The sequence below is a fragment of the Rhinoderma darwinii genome, chromosome 5 (assembly GCF_050947455.1).
Source record: "Rhinoderma darwinii isolate aRhiDar2 chromosome 5, aRhiDar2.hap1, whole genome shotgun sequence".
NCBI lineage: Eukaryota > Metazoa > Chordata > Amphibia > Anura > Rhinodermatidae > Rhinoderma > Rhinoderma darwinii.
The window spans coordinates 68,918,125-68,940,650 of NC_134691.1; the positions used below are offsets into that span (position 1 = coordinate 68,918,125).

The 22,526-nt window shown below is 40.9% G+C and overlaps 1 protein-coding gene across 1 annotated transcript in view; it reads left to right on the top strand.

Annotated features, from left to right (window-relative positions):
* The window catches only part of JPH1 (junctophilin 1), a 112,105-nt gene extending 90,388 nt beyond the window's left edge, over positions 1 to 21,717 (top strand). Inside the window, exons 3-6 of the mRNA XM_075828214.1 lie at positions 982 to 1,100; positions 16,005 to 16,639; positions 19,770 to 19,866; positions 20,545 to 21,717. Of these exons, the coding sequence (XP_075684329.1) occupies positions 982 to 1,100; positions 16,005 to 16,639; positions 19,770 to 19,850 (835 nt within the window). The 3' untranslated portion in view covers positions 19,851 to 19,866; positions 20,545 to 21,717. The remainder of the gene's footprint in view (positions 1 to 981; positions 1,101 to 16,004; positions 16,640 to 19,769; positions 19,867 to 20,544) is intronic.
* Positions 21,718 to 22,526: the final 809 nt, after the last annotated feature.

Genomic DNA, 22,526 nt, shown 5'->3' on the forward strand with positions numbered 1-22,526 from the left:
TATACAGCGGTTCAAATGCCCTGCCTCCTTTCACTCCGTTCTAATCAGATAATAGAATTATGCCGGACTGTTGCCACCACTAGGGGGAGATCATTGGTTATTCCATAGATGTCTGATCAGTGATGGCTCCCTTGTGTTTTTTCTGTACCTCCCATAGAAGTTAATGGAGAATGACTGACTGTGCATGCGGCGCATAGGCACCCCCATTCTCTGGATCTCTATGGATCCCAGCAGCCGGATCCCTACCAATAAGATTTTGAGATCAGGATGATAATTTCCAGCCTACGCATCTTTCAACCAGCAATTTTTTATTGTGTATGTCCAGATTCATGCGGTGTAAAATGTACAGATACAGGCAGTAATTCCCTGGACCCTGCATGGAAAGTATGCTCATCATGGCACTTCCTTATCAGACCCTTCTTAGGGTCTGATAAGTAAGGATTTTCCCATATAACTTTTAGGATCTATCAATCGGACATGTTTGCTTATCTCCCATACATTTCAATGCCAGCTCACCTCTTGACCGACCAACAATGAGATCTTTTGTTCTCTGGATTGTAATTGTCCCTGCTGTCAAACCACCACCGATCACATGTCCATGGCAGGTTTAATTGACACGTTATTATTTAACAATGCGGATGCAGGGTTCATCTTGACTACTTTGTCGGTCATGCTGCGGTGTCTTCATGAGACGATCACGAGTCCTGATTCTGTGCCCTATGATGTAGATGAGAATGCCCAGTGACCTTGGCACATGCTCTTCATGTGTACAGTGTTAAGTGGTGATGTGTTTGTTCTTCTATCACACGGGTGACATCTGTCCTTTTTGTTTTTTTTCATGACCAACTGTTTGTTTTCCTCCTCTTATGACACCTGGCAAAGCTGCTGAGAAGTGATCAGGGAGTGTGCTCAATGTAACCCTTTGGCTGCCATGCTGTTGATTTTTCGCATATGTTAATGCAAATCTCTCCTCTGTTGTAGGACAGCTCATGCTCGGGCTAAGGGGGACGCTGCTGACCAGGCAAGCCAAGCTGCCCGCCAGGAGACTGACATTGCAAGGTCTGTGGCAAGAGAACTCTCACCAAGCTTCCATCAACCTGGTGAGAAACATTCCCATTCCATTGGCTTTTTTTTTTTTGTGTAGTGTATTATTTTTTTTTCTATCCTTGGTGTTATGCTTCCATATTAGATGAGTACCATCAGGAGACAAGCTTTGACCTGCATGTGACACGTTAATGATAGATCATATTTTAAAGTGTAATACTAATATAATAGGAAAAACGGTCAAAGCAAGTTAGAACACTATCCACACATTTTATACACATGCATAATTTTATTATTGCCTCTGATATACCCCCAGTAAAGAGTAAGTAGCTCCCATACCGATATAAAGTGTCAGAAAGAAAAAGAGGAATGACCCTTGATATGACCGGGATGGAAGCTCCAGGTGAGTTGGTGTATTGAATAAATGAGCAAACTATAAGGCTCTGTTCACATGGTGTGTATTTGACGCGTTTTTCGGTACACTTTAGGTACCGAAAAAAGCGTAAAAAAACGCATGATTTTAAGCTTCGCATGATATAAAGCTTTGACATCAATGGGAAAGCGCATTGTTAGTGCAAAGAAAACATTAGGTCACTTCTTTGGCGCATAAAAGTGCACAAACGCTTCAAAAACACCTGTACTTTAAAAAGCGCTTTACAAAAACGCTAGCGTTTTTAACACGTTTACTCAGCGTTTTGTTTTTTAGCACCGTGTGAACAAGGCCTTATTATGAAATTGAAGGAATATTCTGGCTAACTACTTGTATGGCATATCCACTGGATACACCATAAGACTGATCGGTGGGGTTCTGACTGCCAGGACTTCCACATCTATCCAGTTAATGGGGGTGCTCAATAACCATTCCCAGCAGAGAAAACAGGGTGTAGGGCATACTGCGTCGGAAAATAAAAAAAATTAAAAAACAAGTGCAGCTCATAACCGCATAGCGTGAGTGAAAATCCACTTTAATATAAAATTGTCCAATAATTTCTCTGCAGTCAATAAATGGAATACATTGGCTGTGACTAATAAAGCCACTACAGGTTGCCCCCCTCTTGTAAGACAAAGATGTCATTACCAATTTGTATTGTCAGGAAAGTAGAAAAATAGATCCAGCGCTGAGACTTGTATGTCTGTTAAAATGGGAAACTTCTTCCAAGTTTTATTCCAGAAATAGTTAAAAATTGACACGAGTGTTTCTAGAGTACATTTGGTAGTATAGGCGGTGCCTACGCGTTTCAGACGCAGACTGCGTCCTTAGTCATGGCTTATTGTGTTGTATTGTTTTAAAGATATCCCCCAAAAATGTTTTTTCAATTTTAAAGATCTAACACATTGCTGTAGAATTCTGGGGGAAAATATGCTGTTATCTGCTTCCAGTGTTCCTTGGGCCCATCGGAGGAAATTATTCTGGGGACAAAACATGTGCACCTCCCACCTAATAGCATTGTAAAGTTTTGTTTTTATCATTGCAAACACAGGACATATGAAACTCAGAAGAATTCCAAATGGGGTTGTCCTCTGGACTTTTGGGGCTCATTCTCTGGTGGGCCAAACCTCTCTGCTTAAATTTCCAAGTAAAGTCGTCCATATCTAGTCCTTGGGACTGTGTATTCAACAGTTTTTTCTTTTTTTCTTTTTATCAATGTTTTATCTGATTTTAAACAACTTTTAAATGTACTGACAGCTCGGCTGACATCGGGTCCTGCATGTCTCTGACATGGGGATTCCAGCTAATGCCGATCACATGTAAGTTATGTAGGACCCGAGAGACATGCAGGACCTGATCTCAGCCGAGCCGTAAGTTCGGCTAAACTGACGGAATCTGCTTTGACGGAACGATACAGCTTCTATGTGTACAGAATACATAGAAGTTGTATATTAAAAAGTTAAACCGTTTTTTAAATGAAAAATCAATCTAAAAGTTGTTTAAAATAAAAAAATAATAATCATTTCAAAAGGGTACATATCCTTTAAAGGTGGTTTGGGGCAGTCACAGACAACTGAGGGCCCCTGTGCAAAAACAGCTGGTGGACCGCCGTTTGCCTCAGGTATCACTGCTTACATTATCTCATAATTAAAATAAATAATGACTGTAAAATAATATTTTTTGCTATTATCTCTACCTATTGATGGGGTTAATTATAAAATGGTCCAGTGTAGTGAAGAGGTCAACTCTCTTTACTGAAGACTGCAAGACCCTTTCTCTTGCTCCTCCATCTGTGGCTGTAGACTGCTCAGACTTACAGATACAGCACCTTCTATCAGCCAATATCATAGCGGCTCTGTGATTGGCTGACTGGGATGATGTAGTGTCTATGTGATCTTTTAAAGACCCAGTGTGAGCAGGGAGAGGGGACAAGAGAAGCAGGATACTTTATTTTAAAGTAGTTAATCAGGATTTTAAAATATTAGATCGGTAGGGCTCCAACTCTCGGCACTCCCACCGATCAGCTCGTGTGAGAGCTACAGCCTCTTAATTGTTTACGTCTGGTTCGTACTTGCACACGCCGTTACTTTCGTAGTGGCTGTGTCTGGTATTGCAGCGTTTTCCTCTTTCATTCTGGTTTGTATTTTCACATGCCGTTACTATCGTAGCGGCTGTGCCTGGTATTGTAGCGTTGTCCTATTCAAGTAAATGGGACAATGTAGCAATACCAGGCACAGCCACTATGAAAGTAATGTTGTGTACAAGTACGAACCAGACTTTAAACCAATGTAAACAATTAAGAGGCTTCAGCGCTCGCACGATAGCCGTGGCCCTTTCAAACAGCTGATTGACGGGGGTGCCGGGAGTCTGACCCACCGATCTACTATTGATGGTTTATCTTAAGTATAGGCCTTCCATTTTAAAATCCTGGATAACCCCTGTGGTCAGTGTGGGTCCTGTGCTACTGTACAGGCTACTGTATATGTTTGTCCCTAATATAAAAGCTAAAGTCGTCTGATGTACATTACAAGCATTTGCAGCCATGCACCGGCCAAATAAAATCCCATAATATAGTTCACAACTGGACAATTATTTTTTTTTATATAGATTTTGGTTGTTTACTGAAAAAAGGAAGTGGCGAGTTAATGGCCAAAAATCAGGAAAAAGCATCGGCCTACGTTAATCTTATGTCTCTGGCCATCTTTATATATCCACTTTTTTTTTACTTCCCATGATGAAATCGAAGTTGTTTAATAGTACGCGGTTTGTCGGCTTTTAATTTTGCCTGTGGCTTCTCCAATTTTAATGCTTCAGATTATTATATGGATTAGAGACATCTCTTCTTCATCATGGCTGATATCACTATACAAAGAATCTTTGTTATTCAGATAATAAGTCTCTTATCGAGAAAATTGCTTTAGTCTGTGCAGAATACAAAACCCTTGTTCACAACTTACAAGCCTCCAGTGTAGTACTAGGTGTCACTGAAACAAGCCATGCTTACCATAATAGGCTTTAATGCTATACGGGGGACTGGAAAGTACAGAAGGGTATTGAATATGATATTGTGTGAAGATTTTATTAATAACCGTTAATAGAATGTGGCAGCTTGTAAGGTCATGGGCCGGAATTCATGCATGGCTAAATGGCTTGTAAAATTATCCTGTTGTGAGAAATTGCTTTGGGTGCTTGTAAATTGATATCCGTTATTCTTAGGGTGATTTTCTTTGTTTCGGCACTATACAGAAGACGTGGGTATGTAAATGTGTATGAATGTGTTTGCAGTATGCCTACATTTAGCTGCTATAATTTATCAGAATTAGAATATAAAATAATAAATATAGGCACCCTGTGACCTGCCATTAAAGGGGCACTGTGCAAAATCTATATACTGTTACGCCTAGAGCAGGGCCTGAGTGGGTAGTGCAAGGAAGACACAGCAAAATGACAATCCCTGTATCTCAGGCCCTCTACTAGGCATAACATAATGTATCTGCTTTGCCTTGAGGGTTCCTTTAAAGACGTTCTGTCGCTAGTTTAGTAATGCCCTATCTCCTAGCTAATCTAATAGGCGCTGTCGCGCTGATAATGCTAGTGAAAATTGCGTCCCAAAACATTTATTATTAAGTTATGAGCTTTTTTCTAAATTTGTAAATGAGCCTTTATTAGACAAGTGGGAGGTAGCAGCAGTGATTCTCCTGAGGTGGAGCCTCCTCACAGCCTCTGATCTCGTTCTATCAGCATGAAGCTGCTTCACACAGTGTGAGAGGGTGAGGCTGGAGGGAAGGGGGATCAACTCAAACAGCCATATATTGGGCTGTGGACCACCTAAAACAGCTGTTCTGTTCTGTTTCATATGAAAGAGGAGATTCTAATGTTTCATATGACACAAGGATTGCAGTTCTAGCTGTGACACAACCGGAGATATCACCAGTTGAAAAGACAGTTGGGAATGGAAGCTGTATACTATATGATCTGTGTTGCTGGGCAGGGAAGGGGGAGAAGCTGTATGCTGATTGGACAGCGTCATACAGAAAACATTACACCGCCCAGAGAGAAAAGAAAGAGTCCCCTCCCATCTGGCTATTAGAGCCACGTTAGCATATTTAGAAGAATGCTCATAACTTTGCAAATAATAAAAGTTTAAAAAAAAAGAAATTACACTGTAGTTATCAGCAGCAAAGCGCCTATTAGAATAGTTAGGAGATAGGGAATAAATTGGTGACAGAGCCTCTTTAACCCCTTTGCGCACCCTGATGTGCAATTACGTCCGGGTACGGGGGGTGATGTTTGGAGCGCGCTCCATATGCTGCGGGTGTGAGATGTATTTGACAGCGGACACCCAGGACTAGCGATCGCGCTGCTCCTGGCTGTTTAAAGAGGCTCTGTCACCACGTTATAAGTGCCCTATCTCCTACATAAGGAGATCGGCGCTATAATGTAGGTGACAGTAATGCTTTTTATTTAATAAAACTATTTGTTTTCACCACTTTATTAGCGATTTTAGATTTAGGCTAATGAGTTGCTTAATGCCCAAGGGGGCGTATTTTTACTTTAGACCAAGTGGGCGTTGTACAGAGGAGAGTATGACGCTGACCAATCAGCGTCCTGCACTCCTCTCCATTCTTTTAGGCAGCGCATAGGGATCCTGCTAGATCCTTATGTGCTGTCTCATACTTACACATTAACAATACTGAAGTGTTTAGACAGTGAATAGACATTCCACGGAATGTCTATTCACAATCTCTGCACTTCGTTACTCTGTCTGTGGTAGTTACAGTAAAGGAAGTGTGATCTCGCGAGATCTCGCTGTAGATGACCGGTTACAACGAGATCACGCTTCCTCTGCTGTAACTACCACAGACAGAGTAACGAAGTGCAGAGACTGTGAATAGACATTCCGTTCAATGTCTATTAACTGTCTAAACACTTCAGTATTGTTAATGTGTAAGTATAAGACAGCACATAAGGATCTAGCAGGATCCCTATGCGCTGAGTAAATGGAGAGGAGCGCAGGACGTTGATTGGTCTGCGTTATACACTCCCCTGTACAACGCACACTTGGTCTAAAGTAAAAATACGCCCAGTTGGGCATTAAGCAACTCATTAGCATAAATCTAAAATCGCTAATAAAGTGGTAAAAATAGATCGTTTTATTAAATAAAAAGCATTACTGTCACCTACATTATAGCGCCGATCTCCTTATGTAGGAGACAGGGCACTTATAATGTGGTGACAGAGCCTCTTTAACCCATCAAATGCTGCAGTCAATCGCGACTGCAGCATCTGAGGCGTTAAAAATAGGGGGCAACCCCCTCCGACAGCTCATTTCCCCCCCCCCCCCCCGGAGTGAGATTGGGGGGTGATGACGGTTGTTATGGCAGCCCAGGGGCTTAATGAAGGCCCCCAGGGCTGTCTTCACTCTGCCTCTGCTAACCCTGTGGCAGGGTTTAACAGATGCCTGTAAAAAGGACGATATATTGCAATACGTTAGTAACGATCGCTGGTTCAAGTACCCTAGGGGGCTATAAAGTGTGTGGAAAAAAAGTTTAAAAAAAGTTTAGTAGTGGAAAAAAAAAATATATATATTAAAAGTTAAAAAAAAAAACTTTTCCCATTTTCCCCCTAAAGTAATGTAAAAAATAAAAAAGTAAACGTCCGTAAAAGTCTGAACTATTACAATATGGCGTTATTTGGCGCGCACAGTGAACACCGTAAAAATGTAAAACGGCAAAGCCAAAATCATTGTTTTTTGGTCAAATTAGCTTTAAAAATGTTTTTTTATAAAAAGTGATAAAGTTCTACGTACCAAAAAATGGTACCGATAAAAACTACAGCTCGTCCCGCAAAAAATAAGACCTCACATTGCTCAATCAGTGAAAAAATAAAAAAGTTATGGCTCTCAAAATGTGGCGACACAAAACATTTTTTTTTTTTAACAAAAAGTTTATTATCAATAAAAGTAGTAAAATATAAAAAAAAACCTATATAAATTTGATATCACCGTAATCGTATTGAGCCACAGAATAAAGATAAGTTGACATCTTTACTGCACGGTGAAAGCAGTAAAAACGAAACCCAAAAAACAATTGAGGAATCGCAGTTTTTTCCATTTTCAGCCCGCAAATAATTTTTTTTCAGTTTCTCAGTACATTATATGGAACTATAAATGGTACCAAAAGAAACTACAATTCCTCCCGCAAAAAATAAGCCCTCACACCACTCTATTGACAGAAGTTATGGCTCTTGGAATGCGGGGAGGGAAAATCAAAAAATGGCTTCGTCACGAAGGGGTTAATGTGCATCCCTGTCTAACCTAAAGTATGCACAGTATTTCACTTGTTAGTGCAACGGTTTGTGCTACAGAGCTACTAATGTAATTGAGAAAGAAGGGTTGCAACCATTGTCAGACATTTTTGAATCATGAAACGAAGTTTCCTGGTCACCCTGTCACCCACCTGTAAATGGATATAAAAAAGTATTCCTCTCCTCATGCCTTCCAGTTTTCAGTAGATTATTCTAACCTCTTTTTGTCTGTGCCTACTTACATTGAGACGTAAGACAAAGGCACTTTTACATTAATGTGTGAGCACCAAAATTACATCTACGAAGCACCGTGTGTGCTATCCATTCATAGCACTATCCATTCATTTCATTAGCGGTCACAGTATAGGTGAAAACAGCTGTAACGTTTTTTAGGCAGGTGCATAGCTATAGAGGGTGTCAATGTAGCACTCGCACCCAGGCCCTTTTAACTGAGGGAGCAAGAAACCAGAATTCTAAAAGGCACATGGTAGATAGGGGGCCCTGTTTCAGTTTTTTCATTGGGGCCCAGGAGTTTCACATTACGCCTTTTTGTATTTATGAAATATGTGAATAAAAAAAAACATTGGGGGGAATTTATTAACTTTTCAAAATAACAAACGGCACAAAAGTCGCAATTTGAGGGACAAATTGCAACTTATGTTCTGTTTCTGCCGCTCGCAGCGCTTTTATAATTGACTATAATTTACGTCCGGAACTGGCATAAATTATAGTGCAAATCTACGCCAGCTTGCAGCGCACAGACAGCCAGAGAGGCTCCTAATTTATTAAGAGGCTTGTGCCCCTTAATAAATTAGGTGCATCTTATGCCAACGTTCTGTATATTAAAGGGGTATTCCAACCTTGATAAACAAAGCTAAAAAGCTCAAAAAATAAGTTATGCACTTTTGTAAATACCTTTTTTTATTTTTTGAAAATCTGTAGTTTTGGAGATATCAAGGCTCCATCTTCATGACAGCCCCTCTTTGTATATTGCTCGTTGCCTAGGGATCCGGCCACTGCTGATTTCCTTTAGTGTTGGCCACGCGTGCGCAATGATTTCCTCTCCATCCCTTGTTGCATGCGTGTTAGGTCCCGGCCTTGGCAATGTGAACGCGTGCGCATGCGCGTTAGGTCGAGAGAGACAAACGGGACATTGAAACTGGGGTGGGAGAAATAACCATTGCGGAGAAAACAAGAGGGAATCGTCTCAACCACGCTTAGCCTGGTTGAGACTATCGTTCAGCCAACGTTACTCACGATGCTGCTACTATTACAGTAGCTAGCAGCGTCTGGCGCGCGCACTAAGAGAGAAGAGCGGCTTGATTGACATCAAGATTGATTGATTTGTCCGCAAATACGGTCCGTAGTGCATCCGTATTTGATCTGTATATACGGATCCGTAAAAAAGAGGTAGGCTGCAAGTGATGTCACCAACATGTTGCATAGCAACACTTCTGTAAATACGGACGGCTTACGAATGCACATCCGTAGCCGTCCGTATTTACGGAAGCGCCCATACGCTTCTATGTGAGAGTCCGTGCTGTAATTACGGATACGATTAGGACAGGTTCTATCATTTTTTTTCAGCATGGACACCCATCCGTAAAAATACAGAAACGTGTCTGTGGCCAATAGAAATGAATGGTATGAAACACCAATCTTAATAAATCTCACCCGTTGTGATTTCTTTTTGTTTTTTTTACTCTCTTACTCCTGTTAAATACTTCCAAAAATGTGCCATTAAAGGAATATAATTATTTAAAAATGTAATTTATAAAAAAAAAAAGGGGGGTTAATAATACCCTTATTATTAATTTTGTTTTTTTACAATTCACTTTTAGGATCCATGCAATTAAATTAAGTGCAGAATAAAATGACTATTTGGACCATTTTAGCGCTGACATTACAGTCCTTTATGCTTTATTCTGAGTGTTTATGAATAGATTTATATATATCTTAAAGTGAAACCCTTTTTTTTATTTGTTACAAAATCTTATATCCATGTTAGGTTATTATGTTTTTAGACATTTCTTTAAAACTCTCAAGAACATACCCCACATAAAAGAAGCCTCACGACGTTCCTCTGCTAGATATCGAGATGGGAAAAGAAGGCGATAGATCATATACTCTTGCATGACTGATCAGAGTTTCTTGTCTGGAATATATCTACTGTTTCCCTCATACGTACACATTTCCGTCCTTGGTGACCAAAGTTTTCCATACTTGGTCCTGGTCAAGTTGAGATGGAGCTGGCCACTTGCAGAACCAAACTGTATGTTATTTGACTTGTCCATCCTTGTGTGGAGAAATTTCGGTGATAGTCCTGTCATAAGTTGGGCCTGATTATAGTGATCACTTGAGGGGCAATTGTCCTTTTGCCTTCAACAGGTAGGGGTCTGAGGGGGCCTCCAACATCCACTATTTAAAAATCATTTAAACAACTGTATGTTATTAAAGGAACATTACCGCTAAAAATGGTACACTGTGTTAAGCCTAGTGCAGGGCCTGAGTGGGTGGGGCATGTGTCAGAGACTTAAAGAGGCTCTGTCACCACATTATAAGTGCCCTATCTCCTATACAAGGAGATCGGCGCTATAATGTAGGTGACAGCAGTGGCTTTTATTTAGAAAAACGATCTATTTTCACCACGTTAGGAGCGATTTTAGCTTTATGCTAATTACTTTCTTAATACCCAAGTGGGCGTGTTTTTACTTTGGTCAGCATCATACACTCCTCTGTACAACGCCCACTTTATCTAATCAGTGCCCAATCAGCGTCATGCACTTCTCTCCATTCATTTAGTCAGCGCATAGTGATCCTGCGTTGTTCGCTATGTGCTGTCTTATACATAATAACGTTACTGAAGTGTTTAGACAGTGAATAGACCTTTCTTACAGCGAGGACGTGATAGTTTGATTTTAGGAAACCCACTTTAATAAAAAAAAAAACTTATTAACTTACAGTGTAATGCCAACAAAATATGATGCAGGCTTCTTCTGCACTGTGATCACTGGTCAGCAATGTCACATACAACTCTGTATGGCATTAAAGTGGAAAAACACACCACCATCACGAGGACCGTAGATACTGTCGATATATTTACCTGTAATTTCTGTTTCCTTCAGTCCTGAAAAAAACGTTGATCCGTCCCTGGTCTTAGGATACTCGTCTTAGCTCAGTACATAATTGTATATCTTGCATGGTTTGAAAGGCCTTTATGTTGAAATGAAACGGCTTGTTTCTACTGAGTGACTGCGTCTGCAGAGCATAATGATCATGGAAGATAAATGTTCTCAGAATAGTAATTGTTACCAGGAGATCTTTAAAGGCTTGTAAGTGGAGGTGTATGTGCGGGATGTAATAAATTGGCATGCTAAGACATGATAATAATAAGCATTATCATAAACCTAATAGAAATTGTACCAACGTGAATAAAAGATAATTTAGCTTCAATAATTAAGAGCGGTTTTGTTTCTGCGGCTTGTTAGATAAAAAAGAAAAAAAAAATCCGTTTTAATTTTGTTCTTTAGTATTTTGTGTATAATTCTGATTCAGAAGTCCCTGACGTCACTGTGTCCAGCTATGGACAGTGAAGTTATGGAGTCGGGACTTCTCCTGGCCAAAGTGTAAATCCTTCAGTCTTAATGTTTTTGGATCAATTGTGTTCAATTTGTTACCCAGTTTCTAGTATTGTAGTGTATCGTACAAAATTAATATAAGTATTATATTAAACTAATGATGTTCAAACTATTCAAATTATATAATGCTATGGAAAATTCTTTAGCTCCGCACCATCAATGACAATGCTCACCATAATCCAAAATTTACATTGTATTCCATTATAGTCTAGGGGAGGGGGAATTTAGGAAACCCTCTACGATCCTTTTTGGCACCCATATTTTGTGACTTTTCTATTTTTACGCCCGCTCCCCCACCTAAAGCAAAGCATAGTAAAAGGGCGAGGGCCACCAAGGCCTGTGAAATTTATAATTTTCTGGCACTTGGGCGACCAGAGATCCACCTAATTTATTAAGTCATGCTCCTCTTAATAAATGTCTGGCATCTTACTCCAACTTTCTTTATATTCGGACTATCGTATAAAACACCAGTCTTAATAAATTAAATTTCTATTCTGACTTTCAGGTTTTAAGCAAAGTAGTTGGATCATTAGTAGGAACCCCTTTAGAGGATCAAGAACCAGTCTGTGGAGCTCTAATGGAAAAGCTGCAGGTTCCGCTGCCATTTTCCTTAAAAACCTAAATTAATTTTTTTTTAATTTAATGGGTCATACAGTAAAGCCTCATGCACGCGACCTTCACGGTGTGCACGGTCCGTGACTATGGCATGGACGTGGCTGTGTCATCCACGGGATGTCTGCCCTTACGGACCATGCACACACAAGATGTGCATTGACTTCAATGAGCCTGGACTGCAATTTCAGACCGTATAATGACGTTTTTTTTGCGGTCCGGGCTTCAGGCAATGCATGGACCGTGGAAACCACTGTCGTGTGCATTGGCCCATAGGATAGCATGTGTACTATACTATCCGCAATTTCAAATTAGGGATGCACGATGCATTGAAACGCAAGCTCTCTGGCCGGGGACTCCTGTCTTAGGAAAGCCCTTGATGTCACTGTCCATATATGGACACTTGTCACATAGGGTTCGTGGACCCACTGGGCCGTACCGCCATGGCAGCTGGCCAACAGGGCGCAGGTCAGAGTCTATAGTTTATATAGGGTATCCGTGGCAGCTAGGACAGTAGCAAGGCAGGTTTGGCAGGAACTAGGCAGCGGGTAGACGTCAGGCATGGTATACAGCACAGCACGGCTACAGCTAAGCACGGCACTAGATCAGGATACAGGAAACACTGGGAGCAGGAAACATTAGGGGACCATTTGCAAGACAGACTAGGAATACAACAACAAAGCTCAGGCATGGGAGGATGGGTCTGGAACCTTCTTATAGCCCAGGGTGCTCTAGACCAATTGGCTCAATCACCAACATGCTTGCGCTCTGGCTTCTCAAATCTGGACTGAGCTAGTGAGCGCACCCTTGTGGTTACTGTGGAGCAGGACTGCCGTATGTGCAGACATCTCTTGAGAGAAGGGCATCGACTGGATGGAAGGATTTTGTGGTCCGCGACCATGGACGTTACAAGAGTGACGTCCGTGGTTCCTCCAGGAGCGAAATCCCTGGCAAGGGCGATTCCCCACCTGGAGAAGCCCGTGGCATCACTACCTAGATATGGACAGTGACGTAAGGGGCTACTCCTGGAGCGAAATCCACTGCCAGTGCATTTCCGAGGCTCTAGCCCAGGATTCCTCTTCTAGAGGGAACCCAGACATCACTTCCATATATGGGCAGTGATGTCTGGCTGGAGATTCCACTCTTAGAGGCAGCCCCAATGTCGCGGTCTACAGTGGGGGAAGCGCTATCTTCAAGGGGGGTGTGGCACTATCTACATGGGCACAATCTACAGGGGACACTGTGGCGCTAACTACATTAGCACTGGGTGTGGCACTATTTACATGGGCACTGTAGCACGATCTACGTGGGCACTGGCACTTTATATGTGGACACAGGCACTAGGGACAGCTAAGGGGGCAGCTATGGGGCATTATACTGTATGGTGGCATCTAAGGGCATTATACAGTATGGAGGTAACTGAGCATTATACTGTGGGGGCATTCTACAGTATGGGGGCCACTGTGGGGGCATTATATTGTATAGGGGCAGCTGTGGGAGCATTATACTGTATGGGGTCAGCTATGGGGGCATTATACGGTATGGGGTCAGCCATGGTGGCATTACACTGCATTATGCTGTGTGTGGCCAGCTATTTGGCATTATACAATGTGGAAGGCACTATGTGGCATTATACTGTGTGGGGGAAAGCTATAGGAGCAATATACTGTATAAGGGCTTCTATGGGAGCATGATACTGTGTGGGCTGAACTGGGTGTATGGGTGGGGCTAGAGGCGTGGCTTAAAATTTTAAAATTGCCGCACCATGCGCGCTGTATCGGTTGTCAGTCTTTGCGATATTTTAAAGTTGGGAGGTATGTCACATGCAAATTAGGATATTCTCTACAGAGCTGTACAAGGAAGCTAACACGGAGCAACACTCGCCAAGGGAATCGCTCTCATCGCTATCACTGCTATATGTGCAGTAGAGTAAACCTAGCCTTATACATTGGACTTTTATCTAATGTATTAAACATCCTATTGTGCAGAGCCATCACAGGTTGTTGTTGTTGTTGTTATTTGTTTTTTTTGTTTTTCTTGCCGGGTTCCCATAACACTTGTATTGGAGTAAAAAAAATAAATTATATTTTAGGTTTATGAATTGGCATCATTTTACATTTGTGTGTATTCTATTGTATATATAAATATAGCATAGAGGACAATTTGCCTTCACTGCAACCTGTCAACAAGCTATATATTATACTACAATAGCCTGTAACCTGCACTCCATAAGCAAATGATAGACCATTGCAAATTAAAGGGAACCTGTCATCAGTTGTGACGACCCTAAACTGTTCAGGGTGCCAGTCAGAGTTGAGACTATGAGATATTTATTCTCCTTTTCGCAGTAGTAAGGGTGCGCAGATCACTGCCAAGCAAAAATAACATTTAGGGTATGTTCACACGAGGTCATTACGTCCGTAATTGACGGACGTATTTCGGCCGCAAGTCTCCCGGACCGAACACAGTGCAGGGAGCCGGGCTCCTAGCATCATAGTTATGTACGACGCTAGGAGTCCCTGCCTCTCCGTGGAACTACTGTCCCATACTGAAAACATGATTACAGTATGGGACAGTTGTCCGGCAGGGACTCCTAGCATCGTACATAACTGTGATGCTAGGAGCCCGGCTCCCTGCACTGAGTTCGGTCTGGGACTTGCGGCCGAAATACGTCCGTCAATTACGGACGTAATGACCTCGTGTGAACATACCCTTACAGTTTTTTTTGTTTTTTATCGGTTTTCCCACAATTGTGGTTTTAAATAGACAAAGATCGTATTGTATTCAAAACCGCGATGACCGTTTTGAAAAACAATGCACTATTACCGCTGCATGTGAATATACCTTTTACTTGCCTTTTATTTTTATTCATTTCCACAGCTGTTTTTTTTTTCACCGTCTGAACAAAATTCAGTCTGTCCGTTTTCTGCAGCATGTGAACGGGTTTGCTTAATCCCAATTCACATGCATGGGATGCGGATTATCATTGAATTTGACGAAGAATTTGGCTTGTCAATTTCTGTGTCAAATTGACATGTGTGAACAGAGCCTTAAAGTGGTTGTTCAGTGTCCGTAAATTAATGTTGTTGTTTTTTGGTTTTTTTTGTATATAAAAAAAGGATATACAATTTTCCAATATACTTTCTGTATTAATTTCTCACGCTTTTCAAGATCTCTTGTTGTTATTCAGTAGGGACATTCATTGTTTACTTCCAGTGTATGAAATTCTGTCAATGGTCATGTGATGGACACACAGGTGCACGGCTCGTTAAAGTAGGTGTATCACAGCTGTGTCATGTAACGATTCCCAGCACCTGTGTGTCCATCACATGACCATGGACAGAACTTTATCCACTGGAAGTAAACAATGAATGTTCCTACTGAATAACAACAAGCAGAGATCCTAAAAACTGTGAGAAATTAAAACCGAATATTTTTAATTTGTTACATTGTAATTTTACAGAAAAATAACAGTAACTTGCTGAAACTAGGCAACCCCCTTTAAGGCAATCATTTTATGGGTGTTTCTCGCGACCACCATTCATGTGCTATTGTTGCCGCATTGATGTGCCTCTGCATGGTCCCAATTTAGTGTACTTTAGAAATTCTGAATGTTTAGCCCACATATTGATGTACTTGTACAACTGCTAAATCTTCATCCGGTCTCTTAAGTATCCGGTATAGGTGACCAACAAATCATCCACAATATGCAATTGCAGATCAAATGTTTATCTTGATTTATTTGCAACAGTTTTAGGCTTGTGTTAAAGTTAGAGAGGTTGTCTGGGAGATCAACACCACCAAGAGAATGTAGCAGAGCTGCCACACCAGACATAGCCCATGGACAATAGTGGCACTGTTTTCTTAGGGGGAAAAAAATTGTTATTACTCTGACAACCCTTCCATTACTCCATTATAAATGTAATTTTTTTAGGCCTTTTCACATGGTTTTTACTTTCTTTAAATAATTTCAGGGCCAGATTACGTCAGGCAAAAGTTTCAAGACGTTGCTGAAGTAAAAGAGAACACTGAGGAAAAGTTGCCCAAAAAAACACCTTCTCCAAAAGAGTCACCACATTTTTATAGGAAAGGAACTACTCCTCCAAGAACACCAGAGGAAAAACGAAAGAAACCTCAACAGTCTTCTTCACAGGATATTAAAAGAAAAAATTCTAACACTGTCCCTGTAGCACCCCCCAATCTTGAAAGAAAAAGTGCATCCACTGAGAACCTACCTGTTGCTTCCTTGAAACCTTTGCCTACTAAAGCTCCTGTGAAAGAGGAGGCCGTTGCCAAACAATCACCAAAGGCTTCATTTGGCCATAATCCAAGCAGCACTGGGAATGGCGATCTTCATGCTGATTTCCATAACTACTATGGAACAGTGAACCCACCATTGCATTTAGCGGTAAAAGAAGACTCCAACCCAAAAAAGCTAACGTCAACAGTGAATGTGCCACCATCCCAAAAGCAAAGCCCTAAAAAGCCCCAGTCAAAGCCAGATGCCAAAGAAAGCACACCTGAGCCAAAAGTTAAGTCTCAACGTGTGGCACCAAAGAATCAAACCAATAATGATTCAGTATCACCTGTTGTCAATGAAATTAATTCAGTAAGTATTAGGCATTATTTATTACCCCTTCTTATATGTTTAACTTCGTCAATATTCTCCTTCGAGTGACTCTCTAAATCAATATGTAGCCGGTGCCAGCAAAGTTCCCCAGTTATATGGAGTTCCTACTTGCTTGTTGAACCCTGAAATGGATGCCTGTAGTCATCTAGAACCGAGGACCATCCTAAGAATGGCATTCGACTTTAGCTAATATTGGTGTGACTCTCGTCCAGAGATCCATCTACTGCCTCAACATGCCCTAGTCGGCTATATAACATGGGTTTGTCTAAAGCAGGTCATATGGTAAGATGCAAGTCCTTCCTTACACAACTTGGACGTGTATATGAATTCTTGAACATATCTATATGTGACCCCCCCCCCCCCCAAGCACCAGCTCAATTTAAACACAAGATTCCTAAGTCAGTACGTTTTCTAATGTAACTGTAAATATAATTTCCCTTTCGGGCAACAATGTCATAAAGTATTAAAACATCTGCTATATACAGATATTCCGGGTGTCGTCATTTATGTGGGAACTTTTTAGGTGTTTCACCTCTGATTTACCCGTGCTGGATGTCCGCTTTGTGTAGATAATCTTTCATTTAGCAACTCTAGGAGAGAAGTGTAAATGCAAATCTATAGAGAAGCACGCTCTAAGTTATGCTGAAATATTTAACAGCACATTTAATTATTTAGTGAAAACACTATGTAAAAAACACTTTCCTTTCTAATCACTCATTGATGGCCTAGTGTCAGCATGGCCCTGTCATCCATATCTATCCAAAACAAGAAGCTATATAAAGACTTGTTATAACAGGATTTCTCAGGAAGCTTGTAGAAGAGGATTTGTCATGGAGAAAGTCCTGGCATCTATTAGATGGCCTAATAAATCCAAGGTTAAGTGTGCTAATGCTCCCACTGAACTCTTATTTGGAGGGACATATTTAAGTATGCTTTGCATTCCAATAGATCCTCTTTCAGGACTGTCGTAAGGAAGAAGCACATCTACAACATCTGGCATTCCAATAAAGAGTTAAACTATAGGGTGTTAGGAGCTCTTGCTATACAACTTTAGCTTTACAGACAATTATTGATTACTGTCGGTGCTTTGTGCGCACCCCCGTTTAAAAAAAAAAAAAAAAGACTCCTTTACATCAGCTAGTTGGTGAAGAACCCATATCGGAGAAGGGGATTTTTTAAAGCAGACAATGGGTGGTCATTTTGTATATATTCTACCTACAGTACCATCAGAGCTGAGACAACGTACCTTGAAGAGGTTTTCCCACCACTTACATTACTAAAATATCAATAGGATATGCCATAAATATATATGATCCGTCCAGGTCCAACCCTACAGCTCCCAGCTCACATCGGCTTTACTTGGGAAAACCCATTCTAGCCTATTATAATTTCCTAGGCAGAGAAAAAGGGGCATGGCACGAGGTAGACCCCCTTCGTTTTACCATCATTTATTTATGGCACATCCTTTTGTAATGCCAAAAAGATAAGGAAAACTCTGGCAAAAATGTTCTTCCTTTTAGATTTCATCTGTCTGGTTTGGAGTAGTTGATAGCAACAACCAATGCTAGGTGACCACCACCTCTGAGGTTAGGCTTCAGTGTAATGTAGTGGTTACATCTCTCAAGTGCTGTACATATAGACACTGCCTCCCGTCTACCCCTGTGTAGTGGGGAACATCCCGATCGATAAGCCAGGTGAGAAATCTCATGGCTGCTGGGCTCGGAAATTAAAAATAAATGAATATTTCAGAAAGTAAGAATTTTTCTATAAATAAGAACAGGGGATTGTATATCAACATGTAGCGGTGTCCAGAATTATGGGGGGCAAAGGTAGTTTTTCTTTAATGACATCACAATTTCTTATAGACTGAATATGTTGGAGTCCACAGAATGATTGACTGTGCCCTCTGTCTGTAGCTGGCAGGTACTGGAAAGGCAGAAAACGACACGTTCGGGTAGCAGGCAATGTATAAATAGTACAAGAGCAGAAGGAATAGCCTGGGGAGTTGTGATTTACTTCTTCACTGTTAGCAAGCTGCTTGTTATTCACATCTTAAAGGAGATTACTGACTATCTAATAAGACTTTCTTATATACAACATTGATTCAAAATGATAGTTGTCAAGGGATCTTATCAAAGCACCGTCAACCAGTTTATTTCTGTTGTGTTTATGGAGTCTGGGATGGGAGGTAATTGAATACAATTTGTATATGCTATCAAACTCCAGGCCGTCTGCCTCTGACGCCCTTCCCAGCAAGCTCTGTAAAGATGCCAATCTCATGATTGTTTACAAATGTGTGATTCTTGGAGTCCGACTATTGGGACCCCTACGATCCTGAGGGTGCACAATGCCATGTTCATGCAGAGAGTTCACATTGAAGTCTATGGAAGATACAGAAACAGCGCAGCGTGCTGACTTGGCCAATTCCATTTATAATGTACAGCTCAATGGAGAGTGACTGTGCATGGGTTGCCAACTCTTCATGGGCACAGTGAACTGGGCACCCTCGTTCTTCGGACTAGTGTAGTTTTACAGTGATCGGACCACCAATCAGACATTTATGATATAAATATCTGATTGGTGAGGGTGTAGCCTTTGGGACCCCACTGATCAAAAAAACTCAGCTCTTTGCTGTTTTCTTATCTTCCATTTAATATAAAATTCAAATCCATCTCTTTACAGCAAATAGGAGACATGGGACATTGAATATAATGTGTAGTCTTAGGATAATGTGAAGAGCTACAGGGCTAAAGTTAAGGGGCCCAAAAATTGTTATAGGTGGTCTCCTACTGCTGTAGATGAATGTGTTATGACTAGCTTGCATAGGCAGTTTATGGTTGGTGTAGATAGATGTTTTATGTTTTAATGTTCGAAGGGATCCAGCAGAATTTCCCATTGTCCAAATGTATGGTGGTCTGAAAATGGTGCACAGACTATAAAATGCTAACAGATCTCCAGTTGGCAAGTGAAAATGTTTAATGCCCGCCTTTTTCTGCTTTCAGGTTGGGTCTCTATTCTGATTTTTATACTATTTGTAGTACATTCTAATGTTATTTTCATTTGATTGACCGACATTATTTCAATAAAATAATGATCCTTTTATTTTCAGGGGCCCAATTCGGTTATGATTGCCCTGGTTATGCTTTTAAACGTCGGTTTGGCAATTCTTTTTGTTCATTTTCTCACCTGATTGGATGCTGGTACAGGTAATGGCTTTCTACTTCATCTTCTACTGTCACACACAGGTGTAGTTAATGCATGCTGATATTCTTTTGAGCATATATATGCCCTTTCAATAGCCCATTGACATCACTAGTAGCTCAGTCAGTTCAGAATTCTTCTAGTTGCTACTGGGATCAGTTGACTGTACGCTGACAGACATGCCCCTACCAGATCTAATAATCCGATTACTGTGCAGTGTATACACTAGGTTGGTGGGGATGTAGAATTGTTAATACAGCTTTGGATAAAAAAAGGGGCTGTTAGACACGCTACAGTCACAAGAACGTAGCCCACCTAGGACGTGAAAAACGGCAGTTTTCCACGTCCAAGGTGGACCTTTGCGGGATGCGTCATCACGGATCCCCCACAGACTAGAATCTATAGAGGGTTGCGTGACACGCAGTAAAATAGGACATGTCGTGTGAACGGCCCCATTGAAATACATGGGTCTGTGTGACGGCCGTTGTTTTAATGGCCGCCAAACGGACGAGATTCACGCTCATCTGAATGAGCCCTTACTCAGTTACTCAACTCATTTTGTGCAAATTTGTATTAAATTGTATGTAAAGTGGTGCCAAAAGTGGACCTCTATGCGTTTCTTTAGGCTGATGTGCAACCATGGTCCATCATTTCAGTGATTATGTATTTCTCTCTCTTTGTAGTGACGTCTGGACTTTGAGAGATGTTGGCACACAGTTCCTGGTACTTGTGTCATAAGCTGTTGTTATGGCACCTATACTGTCATGATACGGGAAAGAGAAGGCTTGAACTTTTGGAAGAAAGATCGTATACTTAAAAAAAGCAAAAATAAAAAAAATGTGTATGTGTGTAAGCCTGTGGGGCCTATCTGATCTTTTGGTAGTAATTTACCACTCTTGAATACCACAGAAAGGTAGGTCAGTCACCGTGTCAGAAGGCAGAACACAATCTGCTTTGACAGCCTAGTCAGTGAAGATGGCCAACGGCCACCACCAGACCAGCACTTTTGGTTGATGGAAGCGAACAGCTGCCTTACTATTTTACCGCCTGACGTTTATAGAGCGGAGATAGGAAAAATGACTGCCAGAGGAATGTGCTCAGAGGATTCAGTTGCTGTGGATGTGGTTCCAAAGTTTTCTCCTATCTCAGAAGAAATAGTTTGCAGCATCACTCACCAGTCTTATTCCATTACCTGCTGCTTGTAACATCTACTGCAGCGCGGTGGAACATAGTACTTCATTTACATGTGCATGGAGGCTAATCTCGATGATCATATATACCTTATGGATATCCATAATCACTTGGTCTAGTAACTGGTGAAGTGGAGACAAAAGCCTATTATTTTTTTTTAGATTAAAATTTGCATTTATATCTATTGCAGTTTTTCACTTTTTTTTAACATTTTTCCCACAAAAATGTATTTGAAAAATAATCATGGCTTATCTGTCTTTGCACCGTGAAGATCTTTGAGAATAGAATCAGTATTCATCAAACTGAACCCATTCGTCCAGTCAGAATTTGGGGTGAGGCGCCTGGTACCTCATACCCATATATTTTTTCATCTTCTTATATACTTTCTTATGGGTATTGGTTTAGGATACAAATGATCTGCCTCCACTGTGCATAGGCGACTGGTAACGCTCTGCTTCATTTATTTATTTAACTTTTTTTTTTTTTACTTTCATAGAATTACATTTTCACTATATATTTTTTTTAATTTATTTTTGCTTGGGTTAGTTTCCTGAACCTATGAAATGGTACCGTGCACTGTCAATATATGTATGAATATGTACATAATAAAGGGCTGGACAAACCCCTGGAGCCACACACTCCGGACACTTAAGGGTATGTGCACACACACTAATTACGTCCGTAATTTACGGACGTATTTCGGCCGCAAGTACCGGACCGAACATAGTGCAGGGAGCCGGGCTCCTAGCATCATAGTTATATACGATGCTAGGAGTCCCTGCCTCTCTGCAGGACAACTGTCCCGTACTGTAATCATGTTTTCAGTACGGGACAGTAGTTCCACGGAGAGGCAGGGGCTCCTAGCATCGTACATAACTATGATGCTAGGAGCCCGGCTCCCTGCACTGAGTTCGGTCCGGGACTTGCGGCCGAAATACGTCCGTCAATTACGGACGTAATTAGTGTGTGTGCACATACCCTAAATGTTTCTCTCAATGTAAAATTTGCTTCCATGCCTGTAGTTCAAGAGAAACCAGTCTGGCTCCTACACGCTACTCTTCTTTGTACAACCCTGCAGAATAATAGATCTCTCTTTGGATGCATACCTACACACACTGACTACATTATTTATATAAAGGCTTATACATACAGGGATCAGTATGTGTGATCGTTTATTTTATGTCTTTTTGTTTAGTGCACTCGCTATTCGGAAAGTATTATTTAAAAAATATTCTTGTGTAGAGATGGTAAAAGTATTTTAGCTTATGAAAGGGTGTAAATAAATATATATATATATATATATATATATATATACAGTGAAGGAAATAAGTATTTGATCCCTTGCTGATTTTGTAAGTTTGCCCACTGTCAAAGACATGAACAGTCTAGAATTTTTAGGCTAGGTTAATTTTACCAGTGAGAGATAGATTATATAAAAAAAAAACAGAAAATCACATTCTCAAAATTATATATA